General features: G+C 40.5%; 1 protein-coding gene across 1 annotated transcript; it reads left to right on the forward strand.

Moving 5' to 3' along the window:
• The first annotated feature begins 719 nt into the window (after positions 1-719).
• LOC127535140 (WD repeat-containing protein 11-like) lies at positions 720-17,631 on the forward strand. Its single transcript, XM_051952201.1, has 9 exons — positions 720-926; positions 2,412-2,565; positions 2,809-2,982; positions 3,619-3,820; positions 10,128-10,293; positions 12,518-12,620; positions 13,340-13,538; positions 14,510-14,610; positions 17,429-17,631. The coding sequence occupies exons 1-9, from the start codon at positions 720-722 to the stop codon at positions 17,614-17,616; spliced, it is 1,494 nt and encodes a 497-aa protein (XP_051808161.1). The 3' UTR covers positions 17,617-17,631.
• The last annotated feature ends 9,322 nt before the right edge of the window (positions 17,632-26,953 follow it).

Here is a 26,953-nt window from a genome sequence, read left to right on the forward strand (position 1 = left end):
GGAATTGTAATTCAGACTGTTTTGATTTTTTCCTGCAATAGGAGAGGGTTGAATGATTTAGGGAAAATATCTAATTGCAAATTTTCTGACAGATCGTGCAAGTTGATTTCCAGTGTAATTTCTAAAATCAAGTTCAGTTCAAGATTCATTGTGTAACAGATTTAAAACGTGATGCAGCATCACCACATGAGATACTATCAAAAGCGTGACTGACACACTGGAGGATGGCAGGAAACACGAACACCTTATGCCTCAGACACACTGAACAGCATTAATTGCAGTCATGATTACATAATTTGCTAATTGCCTTGTTCCAAATTGCTATTTTAATTTAAAATTGCTCAGCCCTACGCACACGTTTCTTTTTGTGAGTTGTATCAGACTCTTACATCAGGAATCATTGAAAGTTTGTAGTCACATAAAACAGCTTTAGCTTCTATTGGAGTTTTAAAGTCTGATGCAGAATTGAGTTTTGATTTTTCTGCTGTCTGGATGTCGCCCAGGAAAATATAGATTCAGATGCTGTGCGCACACTGAAAAATGATAATCTAAATATAGATGTGGAATGTGGGGAATTATAATGCAGACACAGTTTTCAAGTAATGCTGTATTTATTGGAGAGAGCTTACAAGCCAGTTGAAACTGTAGCATTTAAATTCATATTTTGAATTGTATGGAATCTTTTGCAAACTATTTCCTTCACTCTGTCCTGGCTGGCAATGACTTTCAGTTTCCTCACACTTGCCTTCTCATTCATTTTTCTCTTTAACTGTTACTCTACTCCTCTCTTTCTGTCTGGCGTTCCTGCCCTGCAGGGGTGGCAGGGCCTCATAGCTCAGGGATGTCACTCCAGTATTCTCATAATCGATCCAAAGACAGCCCAGACCATCCAAGTGCTGGAAAGACACAAAGCAAATGTGGTCAAGGTGAGTTTCAGATGTAAACACTGTTTGTCTGTTCGATTATTTATTTCCTTAGTATGACTGTAACTAGTGACCGTTTTCATTTTCAATTTTCCATTGCAATTTCCCAGAGCTCAAAAGTGAAGTGCAGCAGTGTAAGACTGAAAGATATTTTTTTTTGACCACAACACAAACAGAAAAAGAGAAGCAGGCAATCTTCCACGATGAAAGGCTGTTTTTTCTGTTTGAAAATTGAATAGAACAAGTGTTCAAGTACAAAAACGGGTGTTGTTTCAATCAGTTCAGTGAGAGTTGAAGTTCTGCCTCACAGAATGCAAAATTGCAGTACAAGATATCTCATGACAGATATGAGAATACAAGGCTTAGATATTTGTTAGTAAGTTAAGCTGTTTTATGAGAAAAAAATGAAAAACTAGCATGGTCACATCAATAACTCATAGCACCGTAAAGAATATTTTAAGTTGCAGATTTACAATTGACACAATTGTAAATTGACTGATATAAAAAGAATACACTGGATGAAGACATTCTTATTTGAAACACTTGTTAACTCATTTCCCCCCTATTTTTCTCATTCATAAAATATGTTTACTGAATACCTGATTCTTGGAAGCATAAACATAAAAATGCATTTTGCATGCATGTATTTAAAACATGGTTTGTAGGCTTTAAATGTCTACAGTTCAAATATACTTACCTGCTTTTGCCCTTTTCAGGTGAAATCCATATTCCTGTTCACGAAGTAATATTCACGTCTTCCAGTAATAATGTTAGCATTGTGTGACCTTGAGCGAAGTTGTTTTTGCCTCTCTCTGGCAGACAGATTCAGCTCTGTTTCACTGTGTAAACCAACACAAGCCACGTTGATAAATGTTACTTCTGCCCTGACGGAGAGTCCTATTGTGTGCGTGTCGGTCTGTGTTTGTGTATTTGTGTGTGTGTGTGTGTTTGGTTTGTAGAAGGGCAAATAATGGGCAATAAATTCTACAGTGATTATCAGTGCCTCAGCTCAATCCGAGGCTTTCATTCCTCACTCCCAAGCACGCTTTAATCTTGTAAAGCACCGTAGCCACAGCAGCGGGCCATTCCTCACCACCCAGCCTGACACAGGAAAGCTTGCTGAAAAAAAAAAATCAAATAAAACAGAAGTAGCTGCAGTAAAGAGCATGCCTATTCAGGAGCAAACACATCAGCGTAATCAATTATTCAAACACCAGCTTGTATATAGTGTCATTTGTCTTTTTAGGTATAGAACGCACAGTGGCTGCATTTCAAGGATGTGTGTTTCATAGAGTGTGTATTTGATTTATTTTTTTTGTACAGTTTTCTCTGTCTCCTTTAAACCACCTTATTATCTTCCGTGTCAGAAAAGTGTTGTTACTACCAGCTTCTGTTGTTGACTTTCTGACAAACTTTCTGTTGAGAGACACAAAAGTCTTGTCACGTTTCCAGTCTGCAAGTCACTCAGTTAGTGTTTTGTGTTGGTAGGTGAAATGGTCCAGGGAAAATTACTACCACAATTTAAGCTCGCCCTACTGTCTGCGGCTGGCCTCGGGAGATGCCTCGGGGAAGATCATAGTGTGGGATGTGGTCAGCGGCACGGCCCACTGTGAGATCCAGGAGCACTCCAAGCCCATCCAGGGTAAGAAATCTTCGAGAAGCCAATCATGTGGACTTGGACTGATTCGTTGTCAGCTAAGTACAGGAATGGGACTTCACCCTGGAAGCCCTGCCACGAAGAAACATTGAGCTGTTGCTGTGCTGGTGGCCATTTGTTTTCATTAAGATGCTGTTACTGCCACTCTTGCTGCTGCACATTGTGCCTCCACTCTCTTCATTCCCACTTTCTCTTCTTTGTCTTGCTGTCTCTCTCTCTATCTGTCAGACTTGGAGTGGTTGTGGAATCAAGATGCATCTCGTGACCTCCTCTTGGCCGTCCACCCTCCCAACTACATCGTTCTGTGGAATGGAGACACAGGCACCAAGCTGTGGAAGAAGAGCTATGCTGAGAACATCCTCTCTTTTTCCTTTGACCCCTTTGACCCCTCCAACATGGCGCGTAAGTGAACAAAATATGGCCTAAGAATGGGATTCAGCTTTAGTTTAGCCCCTAGCCATGTTTTATAGAATAAACTTCCTCAATTTTGTAAAAACGTTTTAATGATTGCTTAAGGTAGTTTTTGGCTTTTCTGAAAAAGAGTCCATGTGAATGAGATGGAAGAGATGGAAACACCTGTTCTAAGTTCTGATGGAGTGAACATTTAACTCGCATGACAGACGGCACTATGCATGCTAGTTTATTCACTCCGAAACAGTCAATGAAAATAAACCTAATTGGCATTTTCTGTTTTCCAATTTACTTTTGTGTGACATTTAACAGCTACTGTTTTTACTTTTCCTTTCACATATACAGATCATGTCTCCATACTGTAGCTCCTAAATTTACTGTTCATCAGCCTTGTTCTACTTGTATTGGAGACTCGGTGACACCTCTAGAGAGAAGCTTGGTATTCTATTATAGAGCCATTGAACTGTTAGTAACTTTCTCTTTTCCGTACTTCACTTTTTCAGAAAAAAACTGAAGGTTAACCAGAACAGATATATTCTCAAGTGACACATGCAGAGTTGCAAGCAGTTTGTCAAACCGTGACAAAGCATCTGCGTCCTCAAATACATTGTTTTTGTTTCTCGGCAGTGCTGACCAGTGAAGGAATAGTCTTTATCACAGACTTCTCCCACTCCAAACCACCAGGCAGTGCTGGCAAAAAGGTCTACATTGCCAGCCCTCATGCAAGCCCAGCACACACTAAACCTGCACCTGCTGCTGCTCCAGCCCCGACCGGTGCCAAGAAGGCCCTTAACAAGGTCAAAGTGCTCATCACCAATGAAAAACCCACGTAAGAGCCACTTCATTCAATTTTCCTTCCACAGTGGTGTTTTTGAATGTTTTGGTTGTTTTTGCATGGCGCAAATTGAAATTACACACACAGGGTCTGCTCATTGTGATGATAAGATCTTTCCTCTGCCAAATGTCCTCTTTTGTGTGTTTTCTCCTTTTGCGTCACTGTCGGTAAACCTGACCAATCAAGCTCTGATCTTGGCAGAATTGTGTCTTTTTATAATCCTTTTACTGACAAACAGAATTCTTCTCTTAGTAAATAGATCTTTCTTTGTCTTTTGCATTAATGAATGTGTTTATTTCATTTCAACACTGACATCTGACAAGTGGCCACCAATTTGTGTGCCCCCACATCACTCTTAGAAATCTCCCACAGCCTGGTCTGCATTTCAGATGGGGTCCCTTTCAGTTGCAGTACAGCAGCTTATCCAAGTACGCTGCTGAAGGTCAAATCCCAGACGTTTTACTTTATGTCATTTTTTTTAGGTTCAGATTTTGTGTATGTGCCTGTAGTGACTGTGTAATTGTCAGCATGCATTAATTATACTTTGTCCTCTGTTGCTGGATGACATATTCAGGCCTTACCTGTCAACCTTCTCGATTTTCCAGGATTCTCCGCTATTTTACCCTTCTCTCCTGCTGCCCTGCCACGTAAATAGTCTCCCATAACGCTCCTGTATTTTTAACTTCTAAAATAAATGCGATGTTTACTTCAGTCCCCTCTGGTGAAGCAGGTGGCAGCATGCTGGGCAGCAATATACACTCAGTGCTCTAGTTGTGTGAAGCTCAAAAATTATGCAAAGGCCCCAGATTCTCCTTATGTCAAAGCAGGATTCATTGTTTACAACTTTGAAAAGAGGATAAAGTGGAGCTGCCCTGCTGGTCACAGAAACAGGAAATAACACTATGACGATGGATTGTGGTAACAGGAGTCAAGTAAACTTCTGTTCACTCCATTCTAAATTTCATTTCAGCAGATAATAAGATTGAGTAGATGTGCTATCTTGTAGAGCATCTCTCTGGTGTGTCTGTTTTGCTAACTGAGCTCTACAGTGCATCTTTTGGGTCTTTCTGTGCCTTTGCTTGCAGCCAGTTCCAGGGCTATGTTCTGTGACTGTGTCTCTGACAAAAGACTTTTTTTTGCTTGATAAACTACAAATTGCAAAATATTGCCATGCTGCACAAGAACATGCTTTCAATTGTGCATCTATGCAATTAAATTCATGTTCCCAATTGCAACTGCTGTGAAGACCAGTGTAGACAGTGCATGGGTGTGATGGCACTCCTCATAGTTACAAAACAAGAAAATCATTGCTCATCTCTCATCAAGGTTTAGTTACATAATGCAAGAAGGAACATAATGATCTGACAACAAAATTCTAGTTGCTCTTAGACTGAACAAGCTGTCTGAAAGGAGAGAGGATTGTGAGCACTGGCAAGTCTCATGTGACTGTGTGGAAATGGCAAATGCTTTTCATAGCTGACAGGTCAGGTAGGAGGGCCACTTAGCAGAACTTTGCTTAGGGCCTAAGGGACTTCAGTCACTGGAACGAGTTACCATGATCCTTGTCCTGATATTTTTATGACTGCCCAGTCATGATTTTAGAATTCACTGTGCTTACCTTTGTCGAAACCCATGAGGTGTGTGGACTGTGGTGGAGGGAGAGGGTGGTTCCTTAGATAAGAAGAAAAATGCTCATACGGTGCAGTACTCCACCAAGGATGCTCAATCGTTGTATCATTTTCGACGGCTGCAATCAAAACTGATCAAAGCATGTATCCAGGGGCTGTAAGGGACATTTTTTAGCTGCAAGATGGTAGAAATGGCTTTGTTTGATGTTTACACTTCATATTTGTGACAGAAATGACAACACTATAGAATATGTCCGGTTGATATGGATGTACCCACAAACAAAATGACGATGCGCTGAGCACAGGCGCGTGTTATGCATGTTTACGCTATGTACGGATACCGTATTGCATGACCTAAATAAGTAGCAGGCTGCGGGAATTGATCGGAGTTGGAGACACCTCCACAATTTAATCAATTGTTCCTTATATAATTTCTGATGGATAAGTCCGTTGTAGTAGAATCGCGATCATGTGATCGTCAGCAGGCAGCTGATAGTCAGAGTTACAGTGATGGTGTGCTGCTATCTCACAATGATACAGAAATCTTTAACAAATCCATGGATCCAGACTTTAAGCCGCATCACTGCTAAAATCTAATCACTTGGTCCTTGTGTCATTTCTGACCTTACTTGAAAATTTCATCCAAATCCATTAGTCTGTTTTTGAGTGATGTTGCTAGCAGACTGACTGACTGACTTCGATTGTCACGTAACTCCTCCTTTTCTTGGTGGAGTGAAAATGTGTAATTCAGAGGAAAGGATACACTCTTAGAACACAATAATACTACTTATCACACCTGTAGCAAGCTATGATTACAAATGGAGTTCAGCTCTTGTTTTCATTTTGATTTGAATGAGAGACCTTCTGTGTTTGTTCTGCTCAGTGTAGCGTCTGGTGTACAGCTGGCTTTTTCCATCAAAGTTTGTTACTGTCATATCACTTAAAAGGGGGAAGGGAGGCATATTTGTTTTTATGTTTCCTGACATCTCCAGACTGTGAAACTCCTCTAAATTATGCCAACCGGGGGAGTTTTGCAGAGTTTCCTCGACTTTACTTCAAACTACAGACTGTACTTGTTTTCGGAAGTCCGCCTCCACAATGCTAAGTGTCTGTCCTAACCATCAGCAGCAGCCCCACAAGCAGCTTCGGAACGAATAGAAAGCGGTGCATTTTAGTACAATATTCCCCTTTAAAGCATTGGGGGCTATGCAGCCCATCTTGCTTCTGTTGTCTTTGGTCAGAGACTATCAATTTTAAAAATAAATACACCTTTCTGTTACATGGTTGGCCTCATTTTGTGACATAACTTTTTTTCCCCAGTGGTTACTTTTAGCTTAGATCTGAGGCTAATCAAGTTAGGGGTCTAGAACATGAAAGAACAACATTCTGAGCACTTGACAGATTTGCTGCATCGATTTTTAACACTGAAGTGACTAATTTGTAAAATTGTTTAAGACATTAATTCACAAAAAGTTTCAGAAGATCAGGAAGCAAAGACTTGTTTGATGTGCTGGCAGTTTCCTGCCTGAGTGGTTGTGACTGTCAAACCAGCTTATTTATAGCAGCAGCATCCCAGTCTCCCTGTCCACCCACCCAACCAGCTCTAATAACAAACACTCCATTAATCTTACTTGTCTTTATTCTCACTCTTGCCTTTCTCATCCTGTCTGTTTCAGTCTTTGTGTCTTCTATTGCTATGTGACACTTTCCTCACCTTTAACACCACGTGTAATTGCTCCTGAAAATGCTGTGCTCCTTCAGTGTGCTGCTTTTGGGTGTTTATCATGTTCATTGTTACAGTATGTCTCCTCCCTGGCACCGCCGGCCATTAGTTGATAGATGGGGGATTTAAATAAGAATCTATTCTCCCAGACTGTTATCAGAAACTCGCTGAATACAGTACTATATCATGCTCATTCGTGTCTCATCAGGTAGACATTAATCTAGTGGTTAGCCAGCATAGATTCAGCCTCTTTATCACAGTGACAGAAAATGACTTTCCCTTCACACTCAACCATGCTTGTTCACACACGAGCACGCGCACATGCATGCACGCACGCAAGCAAGCAAACACATCAACAGCCTTTCTTAAAAAACTGTCAGAATTATTTATGAATTTAATATCACAAAAATCTAGAAGATCAATAAATAATTTACTAAGACATTGCAAGAAGTTGCAGTTGGTAAAATCTGAGTCCTGGTGGATTTCATGACACTTGTGGTTACCATGGTAACACTAAGTTTAATATGATAGGTCCCAGAATTCTGGTAGCAGTGAACACTTTCTGAGCTATTAATTTAGTGAAATCAAATAAACTAATGCTGTTTTTTTTTATTTTATTTTATTTTTTCAGAATCTTTATACATTTTTCACTAAATATATACACAATAACATGACAACTCACATGACCCCACCCTCCCTGCACACCCAAAAAGTAAACTAATGGAAAAATAGAATTTAAAAAACACCATACACAAATAAATAAAACACTGTTTTCATAAAGGAGTCAGTCAGAACGTTTCCATCATGCCATTTTCTAATTCTCACATTAGAAATGTCTAATTTCTTCACGCAGACGTTGGTTACCCTGATGATGAGTCGAACAGCCTCTTTCAAGTAGCTCTTCATCTGACTGCTCACTCCTGGTGCTCCTCAGTCAAATGATGAAAAATCCATAACATTGTCTGTTTTGTTTTGTTCTCACATCCAAGAAAATATTACTAAGAACAGCTAAAAATGCATTGCTCTGTCTGAATATGTGCAGATCCTAAATTTGGGATTCGATTTCAAGAGTAGTGCAAGTATAACTTTAAAAAGAAATCAAAAAAGTATCTAAATGTTGAATAAAGAAAATAAAACAGTCCTATTCCTTAAAAAACAGGTGTGACATTAAGAGGAGAGAACTTGTCTTCACGTCTCAAAATGTTTCAAGATGTTTCATAAATATGTTCATGAAACATAAATTCTGCCATCTGAAGTTCAAGAGTGACATGACCACCTAAAGCGGCCAAACTTGACCACATTTTACGTTGAAGAAATGTGTTTCTGACTTGGTGTTTTGTAGGAGTATTAAGTTTTGTTTCGTCCCCACTGACTTCTCCAGGTGCTGCTGGAGCTGCTGCTGGGACTGGCAGTGCAATTGTGCATATATTTGGTTCACGCTTACAAACCCAGGCTGAATTTATGCATACACCGCTTTCTGCCAGTATCAAATTGTGTGAATTTATTCTGTATTGTCTAGATATCAGGGGCCCAAGCTGCATAATGTATGAACACTGCATCCTACCTGAATGTCCTTTGGGTTGTTTACCGTTTATTTCACATAATTACACAATAGACGCTGGAGAGCTCTTCAAAACTTCAGTTCTCTGATGTATCCTCCTGAACTATCATTCACACTGTGCAGAACTTCCTCTGTTCTGTATGCAGTTGTATGCATGTGGCAGTGTATGACTGTGTGATCCACTGTCTGCTGTAGCATTCATGTCTTATTCACTGCAAAAAGAGAAAGATGTGAGGAGTGTGTCATGTTTTGCTAATTGGACAGCTGGATATTTTGAGGTTACAGGAGTTGTCTTTTCTTTTTCTGTTTTTTTTTTTCTATTGAGATGTGTTGCTTTCTTTTTTCAAGATACGAAAATCGTGTTTCATTGTTTCTTTTCTGATGCTTTGTCTTTTGGTGGCTCATATTTTTTAGCCCCTACCTGTTCCTCGCCAGACTTCGGTCGACTGGTTCCAGTGTGATTTAGCTCTGTAACTCCTAGAGGTTCCCCCACTGATTCTGTTTTATCTGTAATGCTTTACCCAGATAATAATGATCACTACTGTGTTACAAAGTTCGTTTCCCAGAGTGTGACCCAGAAGAATGAAGCTATAGGAATGAGTTATGTCCATAGACCAGTTCATAGATTCTGTGAAAATCAGCCTTCTCCTTCTCCTTGATGAATAACTAAGTAGTCGTGACTGCTTTGTTGTTCTATGAGAGATCAAACCTGCCTGCTGCAATGGAAAGTAGTGTTTGTCACCAATTTAAACATGCCAGAACAAAGTGGCAGCAAATAACAGAATAGTGGTGCTTTTTAAATCTCCCAAAATACGTAATCTAAAGAAAATTCCCTCTAATGCTTGCAGTACCTGCTTAATTCATCAGCCTTCCATCATTAAACAGAATTCACTTTTATCTTTTCCTTCATTTGCCTGTGATGCACAAAGACCACAACAGCAATAACTAATTCATTCAGCCTTCTGTATGGGAAGCCATGAATAAATATCAAGTTGATCTTAGAAATGAGACAGTTTTTATTAACTTGTTTTAGAACTTTAAATTGCCGCATCACTTTGGTGTACATAGTATTTGCATATTTCATATGCATGTGTTGTTGTTACAGCGCTGTCTCATTTTATCTTTGGTTATTTGTCTGCAGAATAGGGCTGACTGGCAGTGCATCCTGTTGTGAAGACCTTCATTTCTCATCATTACAAATTACGTTTTGCCTCTTTAAACATGTTGTGTGTGTGTGCAGTTAGTTTTATCACTGCAAGTATGAAAAACTAATTCAGTCGCCAACTTTCTTAAATTTTAGTTTCTTGCTTATCATTTTCCTACTATATGCAGGATTTCCCCAGCTAAGAAGTTAATGGGACAGTGAAATTACCTCTGTTTTATTACCAGCGCGGAGGCGGTGACGTTGAATGACTGTCTGCAGCTGTCCTACCTGCCATCCAAGAGGAACCACATGCTGCTGCTTTATCCCAGAGAGATTTTAATCCTGGACTTGGAGCTCAGCCAGACAGTGGGTGTGGTGGCCATCGAGCGCTCCGGTGTTCCCTTCATTCAGGTAAAGCTCTGTACACATCTGCAGCAAATTCAGTGTAATGAGGGGCAATGGTAGAATATATGTTTGTAGGACTTGCATACCTAAAAACAGTTAACCTAATTTTTGGTTGGAATAAGGTTTTAATGAGCCAATTCTATACATTTTTCATGATCAAAATTCTGTCACGTCAGCCCTTACTCTGGTGGGTTAGAATGTACCGGTGAGATAATTTGCAAAATGCCTGACATCTTTGTTTGTCTCAGGGAGGTAATGAAATAATGACTGTGCTGTTTTGCTCTCACATGCTTCCAGCATCACCATCTGTATCTCCTCTCAGATATACCCAGTGCACAGTTTCTACTCTTATTGCATTACTTTGAAGGGCCTTAGCAAAATCTGTCCTCTTTTTATGGATGATTCCTCCGACAAGCCAATTCCCCCTGCCGTGAATGATAAAGTTCTCTACTTTTCTTCCTCCCTCTCACCGCTCACCTCGTCAAGGTGTGACGGCTGCACAGCAGGGCCGTGTAGTCCTTAGCTACAGCACAGAAATCCCACCAAGAACTACATGTCGCCTGATTTCTGATCCTTCTCTATAGTCACAGTCAGAGACAAGGTTGACCTTTAGGTGCCAATTCCCTTCTTTTTGAGTCTGGATTTCTAATTGGAAATTGATGAATGCTGTGGGGGTTTTACACAGAGGATTTGTCACAGCTGCAAAGCCAGTAATGGAACAGAAACTCTGTTAATGTCACTCTACGCTCTGCTTTCACTCCCTAACTCTCTGTATCTCTCTGGGAGGGAGTGATCATTGTGGTGGCTTGCTATTACACCGAGTTGGTTTTCACTGTTGTGGTTTTTTTGTTTTTGAGCCATTATATGCCTTTTGAAAAGCTGTCCTTAATTTCATGCTTGAATGTGCACATAAAGACAGGTTTACTGTTCCTCATTTTAACGCTGCTCTCAGTTGACATGTTCTGTATGTGTGAAATTGTGTTCTGTTCTATATATCGTCGTACTTTCATAAATCATACTTTCTTTAGGTTTTCAGTCATGTTTTGATTACATATATCCACAGTTTAACAGCATATAGGTGGAGAACAGGTCTTTGTCGTCGAGGAGTAGGTACTAAAGTGACAGAAGCAGAGGTGTATTACTCAGCCGCCCAGGCTCTGTCCGGCCGCCGCCTCCCTTCTCTGAGTGTTATAAAGTGCTTGTCACACAGGCAATTTGCATGACTGATGACACAGCTCTGCAAAGGCCCATGCTAGTGTGTAGAGGCTCCACTGTCAGGTTTAAACAATGTGCAATTGCCAGTTTATCAGGTACATGAAGCCTCCAGTAACTATAATGTACATCTAATACAAATACAAAACATCACTGTAAAGCTGAAATGCCCACTTTCATAAAGGTTTTGATCTGCCCCGATGGCTAAAGACTGCAGATTGCATGGTTACTATGTGATATATTTTTACCATAGTGTAAGGTGTTTGTAATATATTGCGCACTGAAACAAGTTGGGTTAGATCATTTAAATTGTATGTTAAATAGAATGATGTCAGCTCGGGATCCAAGCACAAGAACTATTGAGAATATTTGTCTTCCTTTTTAAATCATACGCAATATTGGTTGCTAAGCTGTGAAACTGCTGTTTGCAGACTTTACAGTTGACTTTTTGGCCATCCATTTTAACACATTGCAGCCACATCAATGACTTCTTTCATGTGATGTCAGATAAGTTAGAGCCGAGTCCAAGTAAACATTCAGTAAATGTTAAAAAAGTAAGACCTAACAGTCTCCATTAGATTGGGTGAGTTTAAAATGTAGGGGTGTTCACAAGTTGCCTGTTCCCCCTGCTGGCAAAAAACAGTGGATTAATCTTGGAAGAATATCAGCTGTCTTTCTCCTACTGAAAGTTACATATTTGGTTGGATGAGAGTATGTCTATCAATCAATCGACTAGTTACTATGGTTACGTTGGCCCTTGTTAAACATAATAAACTGAGGTTAATGCTTTAACCTGATTTAGATTAGCTTTGCCTACATCTGTGTTTGTACCTTAAGAAAAACTACACATGCACTTGTTTAGGATTCTGTTGGAGATTTTCATTCTGTGAAACAAATAGATTGACATAGTTAGTGTTTAGAACAAACACAAGACAACCTGTTTAACCCTAAATCTCAATAAAACTCTTACCGCGCTTAATTATGAGCCCACTTTGTCTCTGTTGTCGTCTGTTTTTAGGTGATTCCCTGCGCTCAGCGGGATGCCCTCTACTGTCTCCATGAGAATGGTTGTATCACTCTCCGAGTGTGTCGCTCCACTGCCGCTCCAGAAGAAGCAGCAGGTATGAAACCTCTTCACGGGGGTGTACCTGCTCATATACAGCACATGCTGGTAGTACTGTACTCACTCACAAACCCCTATCACTCCTGTGCCATCCCCTAGTCATCATCTATTCAACCAAAACTGCTCTGCACTCAGAGCCTGTGGCCTTTTTCTATGCTCCAGTGGGCATTTAGCCTCTTACAGTCTCATTTATCTTTGACTTAGTGTTATAGGCCAATGGGAGGCCATTGTCTGGCTGAAAATCTCTCCCTCCCTCGCTTTACTGGCGTGCTATCTCTTCCACACACCCACCTCCCTCTATTCATTTTTCTTTTTTCCTGACGTTTCTTTTTGTGTCCTCCACCTTCTCATTTACTTGCCGAATTCCTGTCTTCTTTTCTTATCTCCTTAAATCCTTACTGCTGTCTCTCTTCTTTGCTCCTCTTCCTTTCTTACACAAAAACTGTCTTCTGGGTTCTCAATCGCTCAATTTCTCCTACTGTTATCTACTTCCCTTCCTCTTTCTCTCTGTATTCCCTTTATAATTAACATCCACTCAATGCCGTCTTTTACATTTTCTCTTTTCTTCTTTCTTCAGTCCCCTTCCATTGACATGTTCACCAATTTGTTCTGACTCCCCTTCTCATGTCCACTCTCCTGTTCTGTCACTGTGCATTTCTGTCACTTTTGTCTCCTGCTTCTAATTTTTCTTTCTCCATTCCTCCATCTGTCCCTCAGACCCAGAACAGAGTGTTCAGGAGCTTGTGTATGACCTGCGTTCTCAGTGTGACGCAATCCGAGTCACCAAGACAGTCCGACCGTATCGCATGGTTATATGTCCCGTCAACGAAAACAACGCTGCTCTCATGGTCAGCGATGGCAGAGTCATGCTGTGGGAGCTCAAAGCCTACACCGGGAGGGCTGCTGCCAATCCTAAGTACACACACACACACACACACACACACACACACACACACATAAATCCAAATACTTCTGCAAAGTTATATTACACTTCTGCAGGTGGTGTCTGATATGGCAGGGAAATGTAATGGTTAAAAGTTTGACTACATGGGCAGGTAACTTAAACTTACTTTAAACTGTATAATCCTCTGACCTAAATTTGGTCTTCTTCGTGATTGGCGCAGGTGGGAGGTACAGGGAGTTTGGCTATCATTGATGAGCCCTGCTGTCCTTTGATGGAGCACTCCCATGCTGTTGTCAAGAAGACAGTTTTGTATTTCTCTCTTAAGTCGACTTCCTGTGTGAGACAGTGATTTCTGTGTGTGAACACACCAGTTACATCCAGGCAAGCCGGAGAAATCTAAACCATGAAACAAAGAGAAATGGCACATTTATGCTTTTTGCTTTTTGAATTTTCTCATCATGGTCTTGTTTGAATTTGTTTCTTTGAAGCTTCAGGCTGGTGGGCGTTCTATTCCAAGGACTAATCAACTGTGGAAGTTTTCTGTCACACTGCTCCAAATTGATTGTCTGATTTTTGCTAAAAAAGGGTTTTTCCGTTTGGATTGATTTACTGACATGGATTACAATTCGCTCAGTGAAACAGCTAAGCTCAGATCGGTTGAGACACTTCACTCTGCTTCACTTGTTCGATTACAGGTCTAGTCCTGATTGTATCGAGCCAATCACAGGTTGCAGTAGCCAGGAAAATCTTTATTCCTAAGAATCATCTCTGTTTTTTATTGAACAGCATCAAATCAATACAAGATACCCATACATGCACTATTGTTTAAAATACTGCTGTGGGTCAGGAGTTTATTAAAAAGCAGGTCACATTTTCAAGCAATATTCACTTTTCACTCCTCATTCACTTGGTTTCAAATCAGATATGTCTCATGCTTGCAATAAGATTTTTGAGTGAAATTTCTCTCTCTCTTTCTGTGTCAGTTCGGGCCTGTCGCCTCTGTACTCTCCCGTGTCGTTTTGTGGAGCTCCGCTGGGCCCAAACCAGAAAAGGATTCAGGATCTCTCTCTCAACAGCATGATTGGTACGATCACCAGCACAGTGACACAGCTTGGTGTTTCATACACATTACCACAGTGACACAGCTTGGTGTTTCATACGCGTCACGGCGCTGACACAGCTTGACGTTTCAAAGGCAAAATGTCACATGTATCACTCCTTGTTGCAGCACAAGCTTTCTCAGTCTCTCCATAGAAGGATGACTTACATCTTTTATTGTACTTCTGTGAGTTGTGTGGGCCTCAGGGCACCCCGTCAGTTTGTGCTTTAAAGTGTGACTGCTGGCTCTCCTCTGCGCGCTACACAGGCTGCCGTTATTCCCCAGCCTCAGCAGCTCTGCGCAAAGAACCCCTTGGATGCTTGGCCCTTCCTCTCGTTCACGTTTTCTTACTTTTCCATCTTATGTTTTGGCTTATGATGTGCCACCCCCCCACCCCCTCCTCCACCCACTCTCTGTCTCTCTCTCTTCTCTGTTGATTTAGAAGAGAACTACCTATCAAAAGATGAGCGTGGTATAAATAGTAATGAGGGGATTTTTTTCTTACGTCTTTTTATTATTGTAATTTTTTTTTTATATCCTGCAACAGGCAGACTTGCAGTGGACCTTGGGGAGGTGAAGCCATAGTGGTTAAGCTGGTATATAAGAGGAGGATTTTGCTTTTTCTCCCCTCACATGCACACACACACACACATAATGATTGGAGCCAGCAACTGCCTGGAGCAGTAGCTATGTCTGACAGGTGCCGACTAAAGCTCTGGTTAGGAGGGAATGTGACTAAAATGCTGCTCAAAAGGGTAGCTTGTTGTTCAACTCGAATGCAGATTTACTGATGCAAGAAGGACATAGGACTGCAACTGGCAAACTAGTCAGTGCGATTGGCAAGAGTTGCCACCGAGAAAACCATATATGCCTTCACTGCATGTTGTCATTGCTCCACACAGCTGTCTGTTTCATGTATGAATTGGTTTATTTGGAATTAGATCATTTCATTTTGTTAGAGCTGCAGCGACACTCCTTTCGATACATCTTAAATTTTCTATGTAAACGAGGACATTTTGAGGCATCAAATGAGAACAGGGTTTTTTCAACCAACACCAGTTACAGCTTCAAGGTTTGTTGCATCTTCTGAGAACGTCCTGTAGCTCTGCAGCAAATGCACACAAGGAGATGATTTCCATTTAAAATGTATACTAGGGTGTTTCAAAGTATTAAAGGAATTGGGCTGAAAATGCTGTTAAATTTCATGAATGACTGGTATTTGGAATTCACTGAAATCAAAAAGGTAGATTTAACTGGATGAAGAATACAGATACTGTGTAAAACAAGGTTATGCGACTTAATTGCCTCAATCAACGACTAAATACTTGATATCATTAAAAAAGCCCAGCTTGCTAACTAAGGCCACAGCTTAATGAACAAAGTTGGTTCTTTTCTGCTGCCTGCCTCCAGCTAAAATCAGATTTTACGAGCTTTTCCACTTCAGCCAAAGAACAACTTTGGATTAGATCGGTGAGGCTAAATTGAGTGCTAATGAGCTTTAGAACAAGTAGTAGGTGTCTAGAATTCTAAGAAAAAGGGGGAAGTAGAGATAACTGTTAACTTCTCTTAATGCTAAAATAAAAAAGATTAGGTTTGTTTTAGTATTTTTTAACTTTTGCCTTTCTGAAAGTACTGAGGACACGGTGCCACGGGACTAACTTAAGGGTGAGCTACACCTGCACAAAATTAGGGCAGCATCTCAGTCTCATGCTGTTTGTTTCTTGATGTATCTTTCTTTGTTGCACACGTCTGTACAGGCGCTTGCATCAGTGCAGTCATCTAAGTCTTGTTCACATCTTCTTCCCCAATTATTTACAGAGTGAAACTGTCCTTCCACGGCTATTCACAGTAGTAAAGAGCACTGTTCAAAAAATTACATCCATCCATCCATTCTCTATACACCGCTTTATCCTCACTAGGGGCGCGGGAGGTGCTGGAGTCTATCCCAGCTGACTCGGGCGAATGCAGGGGACACCCTGGACAGGTCGCCAGTCTGTCACAGGGCTACATATACAGACAAACAGTCACACTCACATTCACACCTACGGGCAATTTGGAGTCATCAATTAACCTCAGCATGTTTTTGGACTGTGGGAGGAAGCCGGAGTGCGCAGAGAAAACCCACGCATGCACAGGGAGAACATGCAAACTCCACGCAGAAAGATCCCAGGCCCACCCCGGGATTTGAACCAGGGATCTTCCTGCTGCAAGGCGAAAGTACTAACCACTATATCACTGTGCAGCCCTCAAAAAATTACAATGAACCGTTAATGTAAAATCATAATGCTGGCGATAATATTTTTATTCCATCTTATTCAGCTGCCAGGCATATTATCTCAGTTAAATCAGCTCGACTGATTTTAATGTATGCTTATTTCCTCGTGAGGACCTCATTTGCTAGGAATGCATCTCGATACTAATAGATCTGTAGTTATGATTCGTAACCAGCTTCACTTTGTTTTTGTTGGTCTGCTGGATAAACGGAACAGACTGGATAGTTTAGGAAAGAGAGAGGAACTTAGCTGGATCATTTCAGGTGGGGGTTACAAGATATGCTGCAGCGCTGTACAGTTAAAAAGAATAATGTCTTTTATGAACATTGAAGCACATCAACACATTGTAATAGAACCCCAAAATACAAATAAACCGGTAAATGCACATAATATGGGCTCTTTAAAAAATGGGAAGAAAGAGCAGCACTGTAAGTCATGTTTACAATTCTTTCAATAATAAAATATCAATATAAAGGTAAGTTTTGGTAACGTCCACCTTAATCCTTTCTGTGCTGTGCTTTTCCCTCCAGGTCAGACCTTGATAGCTGGTGAGACTCCTCCTCCATCATCCAATCAGCAGGAGGTGCAGTTGAAGTTCCTGCTGACTGGCCTGCTGTCTGGTCTGCCGCTGCCACCATTTGCCCTCCGCATGTGTCCACCGCTTACCACCAAAAACATCAACCATTACCAGCCCCTCCTGGCTGTAGGTAGGTGGTAGTGCACTGCTGACACACCTGTGAATGCAGATTTTACCACAGAACTCCCAAGGCAGGATCATGATCTGTTTTTTGGATCATAATTTTGCTACTGTTTCATGTTAAAACCAAAGATGTGAGTGCTGCAGATCCTGGAATAAAACAATGATAAATGACCGCTTCGTCACTCCACAAAGTTAATTTAGCATTAGTAAATGCTTAATGGATGATATGTGCAGGTAACTGACATTATGGGGACAAAACGTGTAAAATGTTGAAGGGATTGTACATACAGACTGTATTGTCAAATTAGATGAAAGGTCGAGCCAGCCCCTCATCTTGTGTACTTCAGGGACTTTAAAAAGTCATAAATGTGTCCACACTGGAACAAAGATCCACCTCTGTGACCAGTGTGGGAAGAGTTTCATGTTATTCTGTGACCTGGAAAGCTCATCGGCATATCTACAGTGGAAAAAAACCTTGTTTCTTTGACCAGTGTGGGAAGAGCTTCTGTTCCCCCGTGTAAAGACTGCACTAACAGTCAGTTTAAAGTGCGTGTTTGAACCGTATGAAACAAGAGGCTGTTATAAATGTGCATGTTTTGTATAAAATGTCATAGCAGGTCAGTAATGTTCATATGCGTTCAAATGAGTAGTAAAATATTTTTAATCCGTTTTTCAGCTGCAAACAGACACACAAAGACTTGCATGTATACACTCTCCCACAAAACTCAATAGAATGAGACACAATCTAATTCTACATGTTAATGAACACGGTAAAGCTTACTAATTGAGTATTTTAAAAAGACAGTATAGCTGGATAAGTATAGATCAGCAATGATTAGCAGTTGTAATATTCACCATGTTCTTAATCTTAATTTAGCACATAGGCATGCTAATCTAAGCTAATTAGCACAAAACACAAAGTTCATCAGAAGTTGGTGAAAAAAAATGAAAAAATGACCTGACAGTGGCACAAGATGAAAAAATACATGGCCATCATTGGTATACATGTAGTCCATTTACCAGTTCTGGAGATACATTAGTCTGGACTTAAGTAGGCGACCAGGCAACCTGTCATCCCCAGGTATATATGCTAGTTAGCTCAAAAATCCGGTGACTTCCAGCTGACAGAGTACTTTTTATTCCTTTGCTTGAGAACAAACAATTTCCAAATACTGTGCATATTGTCTTTGATCGCTTCTGAATGTGTGGGACTACAGACAAATACAGTACATTTATATAGATACACAGCTTTAAAAATTTGAAAGAGTATGTATATGCAGTATATGGAAATGTTTTAGGCTGTTGACAGTTGCTGCAGACCAAAGATTGCTATTATTCAGCCAGTATAATTTTCTCACTTAACTAAACAGTGATTTAAGGGAAATCATTCGTAAAACTATCTAAATAAATCATGTCATTTTGTTATTATTTATTGTCTCCAACTGGATAGTTAGACTATGAACCTGATGTTGCTCCTGTGCTGTGGCTTTTCATTGATCTGTTCACTTTCTGTTGGTGACGAGGTTTTGTTCACATTACTCAGGTATTGCTACATGTAAAGTCAGCTTCAGGGTGGTTTCTCTCAGCCTAATAGCAGGTTTCATCATTATGTGTTTCACACGTTTTAACACTGCTCATCAGTTTGATAACAGTTGCCATGATTATATCATCTTTTACTTTTAGCACATTGTACCCCAAAATATTTGACTACAGTATTAGCTGTGTAATAGCTCAGAATGTGTAATTTAGAATTTCATTGTTGATATTGAAAATGAAAACATTCAAAAGTGCCATAATTTGTATTTGTAGCGTTTTTTTCCGAGCACATAGTTATTATTTTTTTTGCAGTTATTCTAAAATAAAGATGAGCGTATGTCATCGAATGTGGCCACCTCTAGAAGAAGCACTGCACCCAGCAACCTTTTTCAGAGTGCTCCCCTTTTTTGTACGTCTCCTCCAAATGTGTCTAGTTGAAAATCTCTGAACTTTTCTGAATGGCGCTGATGCTGGCACAACTTTTCAGGCAGCCAATCATATGCGCAGGACTTGTCATCCTGTTAACAAAGAAGAGAAGCTTGCTCTGGCTGCTCCTTTTATCACAAGTTGTATATGTAATGACAGCCAATGTCATAATGGGTGATGCAGGTCTTGTACAATGGCAGTTTCCATAAGTAAAGATTTTGACCTCTGCTCCTAAGTATAGCACCTAAAAACAAATGTCTATGAAGTCAAGTGCAACATATTAAGTTCAAGAATTATACAAAGTCATACTGCCTTTATCTCGGTTTGTCAACACTGAGGACACAGCCTTGTTGAAATAAACTTTAGCAGATGTATGTGTGTATGCAGACATTAGTGGACATAGTTTAATTCACATGGTGTAACGAACAGACATCTCTGAACCAAATGTCTTGTATTGACAGATTCAGGACGTTTTCACCCTTTTAAGACAAAGGATTGTGGTGTAATCAAATACTTTAGAAACTTTCCAGATTTTCCCCTGTTTTGATTGTAGGGAAAAACACTACTTTGACTCTTTGTTTGTTACCTGTGGGCTTAGACTATAACTTTGAAGAAACCAGACATTTTTTTGTGTTGAATGATGAATGTTACTTGATTTTACACTGTTATAGCAGGTATTGAAGGCAGACATGAAATCAAGCACATTTTTACTTCAAAGAGCAACACAGTTATCATATATTTTGATTAGATCTTCTGATGGCAAGATGGCAGCTATGACGCTGCCACCACCCTGAGGAAATACACCTGGCACTGGAAGGCACAGAACTGGGATCCTCTCCAGGTTCAGAAGACAGCCTTACCAGCATTAATAATATCCAGTGTGCGATCCTCCAAAAATACAGTGGATAAACTTTTGTTTTTAAGACAAATCACAAAAGACTATGGATGTCGTTCAGCCTTCTACAATCAGTTTCTGATCAGGCGGCAGCCCATTAACTTCACTATCTTCAGAACCAACAGCTTAGCCAAACTTTCCCACAAATCAAAAGATGGTGCTCTGTGTCTCATGATTATCAGCATTGGTACAACAGCTTCATGATCCTTCATTGCTACCTCTCTCCTGGCCTGAACTCATCAGTTTGAAATGCAGACCTCCAGAGACAATGTGCTTCAACTGTAGTAGCTGGTGTTTGTGTTCCATCACTGACTAACAGAAATACATTCATTCAGTGTGCTGACACGGTGACTTCATACATTAAGTTCTACAAGGAAATATGTATCCAATACCAAAACCTTGACATTCTGTGACGCTAAAAAATAACCTGGCTTACAAAAGAATTACTCCTCTTATGCTCTGAGAAAAGAGCTGGGCTTACAAAATACATGGAGACAGGGATCAATACAGAGCAGCCAAATCTAAGTTATGTGCTGCAATAACCAAAGCTAAATTCAGCTATGCAACAACTCCACATCAATCTGGAGAACTCTTAAGAACATTGACAGATAAAACAAAAATACCTCTGTTCTGACCCCCAGATAATAATTGGAGCGCCCACATACATAAAATTGGTTCATCCATGGTTTGAAAACCATATTCCACTAGCCAGTCCCCCTGCTCCCAATTAAATGGCACTCTCCTGCATCCAGGAGGATGAATTGTGAGCTGTGTTCAAGAAGTTCCACAACATTAAAGCAGCAGAGCTAGACTGGAGAGATCTGACCCTGCTTTGCTGAGTCCATGTCCTGCTCAATTGCCCCCAGTATTTTCCACCATATTTAACACATCTCTGATCCAATGTACAATCCCACAGTGCTTCAAACTCTCTACCATCATTTTGATTCTCCGAAGATTACTGCCTCAGTGACTTCAGACCACCAGCCAAACATCTGTGGCCATAAAAACATTTGAACATATCATTCTGTCAGACCTGAAATCCAAGCTACTAAAACTTTTCACCAGTACTCTTAGACATGAACTCTGACCCAGCCATAAGCCACTGGATTCAGAGCTTCCTTTGAAACAGGCCACAGAGGGTGAAGATAATTTAGCTACCCTCACACCCTATATCCAGATGACACAACCATGTGTAGGCCACATTTCAAGCAGCAATAAAGCCCAGTACCTCATGATGGGGCCAAAACTGTCTTTTGGTGAGTGACCAATGACTTCCTGTCTACAATCAAAGCCCAAGAACTCATTGCTGACTTCTGAAGTAAACTCAGTACCAAATTGTTTATATACATAAACAGAGACTGCATCACCAACAGAGACTCTTTACATTCTTGGGAATATGCATAATTTGATGTGGGAAAACTGGCACTGAACACATTATTTGTGAAGCTCAGTAATAAGTTTGCTTCTTTGGCAGCTATCATTACATTCGTTTAAAATATGATATCGAAGCACAAACTGTCAAGCACAGTAAAAACAGTGCAGGAAATTGTCAACAAGGCATTCAAAGCATCTAATCTCATCTAAATGTTCTGTCAAGGGACCTGCACATGACTAGAGCGCTTCAGAATCTCAACTGTCAGCAATTCCAGATATCACTTACCGTGCCTAATAATTTGAAGTCTGTCTTTAAATGTTGTCTTGTGATTTGCAAAGTGTTCTTATTCTTGCTGTCAGCTTTGTTGAACCCTCTTGAGATGAGAAATTTTCGTCTCTGAGTTAAACAGAACACTATGACTTCTCAAATGAAATGACGCTCGCCAGTAATGGTCCGAATATACAATCTTTGCTGTGGGTTTGAGTCAGAAAGTGAGTTAAGTAACAGTCCATCAAATCTGACTGTGCTGTCTCAGCAAATCATTAGCAGAAGGCATAGAGTTAATCTGAAGTATCAACCTCTGTTATTACTCCCACAAAGGCAGCTTCTAGGCGAGGGAGGGAGAGAGAGCCAAAAGTTTGGATTTATTAGTTTTTGATCAGCATAGCAATTTCTTCAAAAAGTTTTTTTTCGACTCACCGCAGTAATGATGCATAAAATTATGAAATCTCAATGTGATGGCAAAATTAAGAGCAGAATTGTCTGTTGCTGTGTGATGTCTGTGTCTGCGCACACACTCGAATACTTGCACACCAAATTCCATTTAAGGCCTGGGTGTACCACTCTCCCCAAAGCAGCAAACCTTCAGTTTTAGTTGTCAAGCTGAAAAATAGGCTACACTCAGTCCCCCTGACATAGCACACATAAATTAAATCATACCATCAAAGATACATTGCCTCCTCAAACCCACAGACAAGCCACTAAATAAACACCTTCGAACTACACATCTAACAAACCGTTTTTGCTAGGTCCCTTTGCTTCTCTGAAATATGCATCGCATCCATAATGCTGGTACACAGAGATCTCATAAGTTCACTGCACATTATTACTTAATGAAAGAAATAGCTGTAGAGGACCTAAAGGGACAACCACTGCTGGTCTTCATCTGTTATTAGCATTTGTGTCTCAGGTGTGTAGTTCGGTTTTTGTTTGTTTGGGTTTTTGTTTCTCTGAGAGCTCATGTTTCATTTGCTCAGGCTGCGTGCATCTGGGCCCTTTCCTTTTCAACAAGATCAGTGTTATCTCTGCTGAGATGGTCCCAACCATTTTTCATGTATTGGTCAAGTTTGATACGAGTGCCATTGCTTTCACAATTCAGCATGATGTCACATGTTCCATTGCTCTGATCGCATGTAGGTCTTTTCAGAGACATTTTGATGTGTGCCTCCTAATAACGCCCCTTGGAAATCAAACAGGAACAGAGACCCTTCAGAGTAATTCACATTTGTCACATTTTTCTTGGTAGACCAAACTAGCGTCTCTACCCAAACACAACACCACCAGTGTGTCACAGGGAGAGCCATTTCAAAAACATTTCTCGGCCAGACTCTTTTCTTTTTCTCCTCAATCAATATATGACTGGAGCGGGTGCCGGAGGAACCCATCATGCTGCAGATGGTGTGGGGTTGACTTGGCACAGCTGGTTCCCAGTGGCGCTCTGAATCTAAAACTAGAACAGGGCGATTAAGTTTTCTATGCGCATCATTTGGCAAGTCCCATAGTCATCTTGCACAGTAAAGTAGTTAAACAGTCTCTAGCTGCATTATCGAAATGTGCTTTTCGTTCCACTTCCTATGTGTTGGCTAGTGAATGGTAAGTTTGAAGGACTGGAGAATTGCATTGGGAATTGAAATAGAAGGAAAAGGTGGAGACAATGTCCAGGTAACTCAAAAATTCAAGTGGGTTTGATTTAAATGGAATCTTGAGAGTAGTATAAGTAACTTTTTACCAACTTGTTTTTTTTAGGTTATGTTCGTACTTGAGTAATGCATAGATGGTTCTCATAAAATCTAATTTGAGATATCATTACAAATTGTATTTGGAGTGTTGAATTCTGGCACGTGGCCTCACTGTCATTCTGCATGAATAATTGTCACTTCTTCAGCAGTGATACCGAGGTTGGTACTGCGACAGGTGTTCAGGCAGGTGTTGGCATATGTCACCTCTCCTGTTCACCAAGAGACCAGAGAATACACCTGATCAGTAAATCCAGAGTGATCCATGGATGAGTGCTTGGCAGATACAGCCCAGTGTCTTGGCCTCTGTTCCACTCTGCATTAGGTTTCTCCCTAATGTGTGTCTTAGTTGAAATGGAGACTGATTGAGCCTCAGCGATGCAGCACCAGTCACAGGAACAGCTAAAGGATACAGAATTTTTACACCTTCTACTTGCAAATAACGCAAGAGACGAGCCTTCTGCTGATGGTGTGAAAGCACTGGGGGTTGAAATTGCCACCTACAGTTTCATTACAGTTAGACAAAAAGAAGGGATTCCCGTGTCTGTTTTCTTTGTTTCCATCTCTCACTTTCCTCTCTGACAGTCTTTCTTGCTTCAGTCCTCTAAGGGAAGGTTACATAAGTTGTTTAGCCATCCAGCTACCCCGAATAACCACTGTCTGGTTTCCTGTTTAAAATGCTGTAATCTGTAGGAGAGCTGACAGCTCCATTACAGATAGGTAGAAGGCCCACAGCCTTCCTTTTCAGCGACATGTACACAAACATTGGCAGACCAACATCCATTCCTAATCATCTGATGGTGGCATGCTTAATTTATTTATCTGTGCTTGCCCGACAGCAATTCTTTACTGCATTGTTTGGGTTAGAAAAGGAAGCAGCGTTGAGAGCCGAGTAAAGTATCAACACAGCCAAACAGGAATTTGCCAGTTCAAAAATGTGGGAAATAAACACCTACATGCTCATAGAAGGCAGCTACTGAGGCATGCTCCTCAAAAAGCAAAACAATTATCAGATTGACAGATTTTCATTCTAAGCTCCAGCAGTCTTTCAGAAGGAAGAGTAGTTAGGTTTGCATTCCACAAAATAGTCTTTTAAAAGCCTCCAGTTTACAGTACACATTATCTTCTGCCATCTCACATTTATTTGTTGAATTGAGTTCAACCGAGGATAGTCCAGATCTGTCTTTAAGTGTATTTTGTGTTGAAACATATTAGGTTTTGGTATTGGTATCAAATTTAATTGTAATGCACCACATGATGCAGCAAAGAGAATCCTATCATCTGGAGTAGGATTTCTGGGACTTTCATTAAACCAGTCATTTAATTAAGGAAATGAGATTAGAAATGTGTTGAAATACAATATTTGGACATTTACGCATGCTTTGTTCATCTGTCTCAGCACTTAAGCACTTCAATTTGAAATACAATAATGGATACTAAGATAAAATGCCAAGTCTGAGCTTTAATTAGAGTAGGTTTATGGCAATATTGACAGAGCTGTGTACGAGATGTAACGCTTTTTACACACAGTTCCCAAAGTTTAGGGATTTAAAAGTAACTGAATAAATAAACGTGCTATTTCATGTATCATATTAATTACTTGGTGACTGCTCGAAGTCTTCAACACACCGATATTTTTCCTGATGATGTTTCCCAGGAGTTCACTGCCTTTTTAATTGCTTGTGGGGTCTGTCTGCCTTAGGTCTGGTCTGCAGCAAGTGGAATGCAGCTGAGTCACATTAACGTCAAGTGGCTCGGCCAGTAAAAGCGTTTCCACTTCTTTACCTTGAAAAACTGTTTAATTGCTTTGGCAGTATGTTTAGGCTCATTGTCCTGCAGAATGATGAAAGACCGCCCTGATGCATTTGACTAAAACTTAGCGGACGGATAGTTTCTTTATAATTCTACATTGAATCTGTTGCTTCTGACAGCATTTAAATTATCGAAAGCTGCCAGGCTGCATTGGTCCGTGCATGGTCCAGCCAAAACAAATGTGCTGTATGTTTGACAGATGAGTTAGTGTGCTATGGCTCGTAAGGTGTTCCTTTTTTCTTCACGCTTTCCCTTTTCCATCATTTTTGTAGAGGTTAACTTTTGTTTCATCATTGCATAGAGCTTTGGCCATTTTATGTGGTTTTGCAAACTGCACACTGAAGTTTGCATAATTGTGTCATCGAGTGCATCTGCTTTTTCATAATATTACCGTTAGTTTTGCCCAACCAGCTGAATTTGATATTTCTCTCCAGTAGATTTGTGTTTTGGCTTCATTGTCATTTTGTTAACCTGTATCATCACCTTTTAATTTCATATTGACGGACAACTCAACTTCAATCAATATGGCAACTTTTAACTCTCAGTCACCTCTGTGTCATGTGTGGGTTGCCTTGTGCATGAGTCTAAAATGACTCGATGTCCAAAAACAAAAAAGAAATGTATCCATCATTTTAGTTTAAATTGACTGTGCTGAAGAACTGAGCCTGATCAGTCTGTTGCAGAGTTTTTACTGGTTTATTCATATCAAGCAAGTACAGATAGTGCCCTAATGGCTGTGCAGCACCTTCAGTAAGTTCTTGAAATTTACCTTTTACTTTACACTGATCAACCACAATGTCAGAGTGTCCTGTGGTATCAGTCCTGTTGGATGTGGACTGGCGCCTTCATGGATCATTGTTTGATAAGACATTTATTTGGATTGCGATCTAGGTTGTTTGGTTTTCAGTCAATACTTTATGGTCTTGGTCGTGTTCCTTGAGCACTTTTGGCGGTGTGGCAGGGTGCACTGTCAGGCTAGGGAAGGCTGCAGCCATTTAGGAGTGATGTTGTCGTGGGGCTTTATGCTTGGTGTGTAGCAAAACTCTGGACTGTACTGGCCAAAGAAATAATACAGTGTGCAATTCCAGGTTGAACAGCAACTTTACAGTTGTGCAAATATGCTTTAGTACCAGATTAACAAACAACATACAAGGTGTGAATTTGTGGCCCTTAGTAATAGGGTTTTGTTACCGTTGGACACAGCTTGACTAGTCTTTATTAAAATAAGCAAAAGTTGGCTGTGGAAAAGACACTTAAGGTCTGCTGCAGCCTGAATATCCCTTCCTGGAGGGACTG

The sequence above is a fragment of the Acanthochromis polyacanthus genome, chromosome 8 (assembly GCF_021347895.1).
Source record: "Acanthochromis polyacanthus isolate Apoly-LR-REF ecotype Palm Island chromosome 8, KAUST_Apoly_ChrSc, whole genome shotgun sequence".
Taxonomy (NCBI): Eukaryota; Metazoa; Chordata; class Actinopteri; family Pomacentridae; genus Acanthochromis; species Acanthochromis polyacanthus.

Excerpts from the sequence above, each read along its gene's own strand:
- LOC127535140 (XM_051952201.1), top strand. The coding sequence starts at position 720 with ATGACTTTCAGTTTCCTCACACTTGCCTTCTCATTCATTTTTCTCTTT. Across the intron at positions 927-2,411 it reads ACAAAGCAAATGTGGTCAAG|GTGAAATGGTCCAGGGAAAA; the intron begins GTGAGTTTCAGA and ends TTGTGTTGGTAG. Across the intron at positions 12,621-13,339 it reads CGCTCCAGAAGAAGCAGCAG|ACCCAGAACAGAGTGTTCAG; the intron begins GTATGAAACCTC and ends TCTGTCCCTCAG.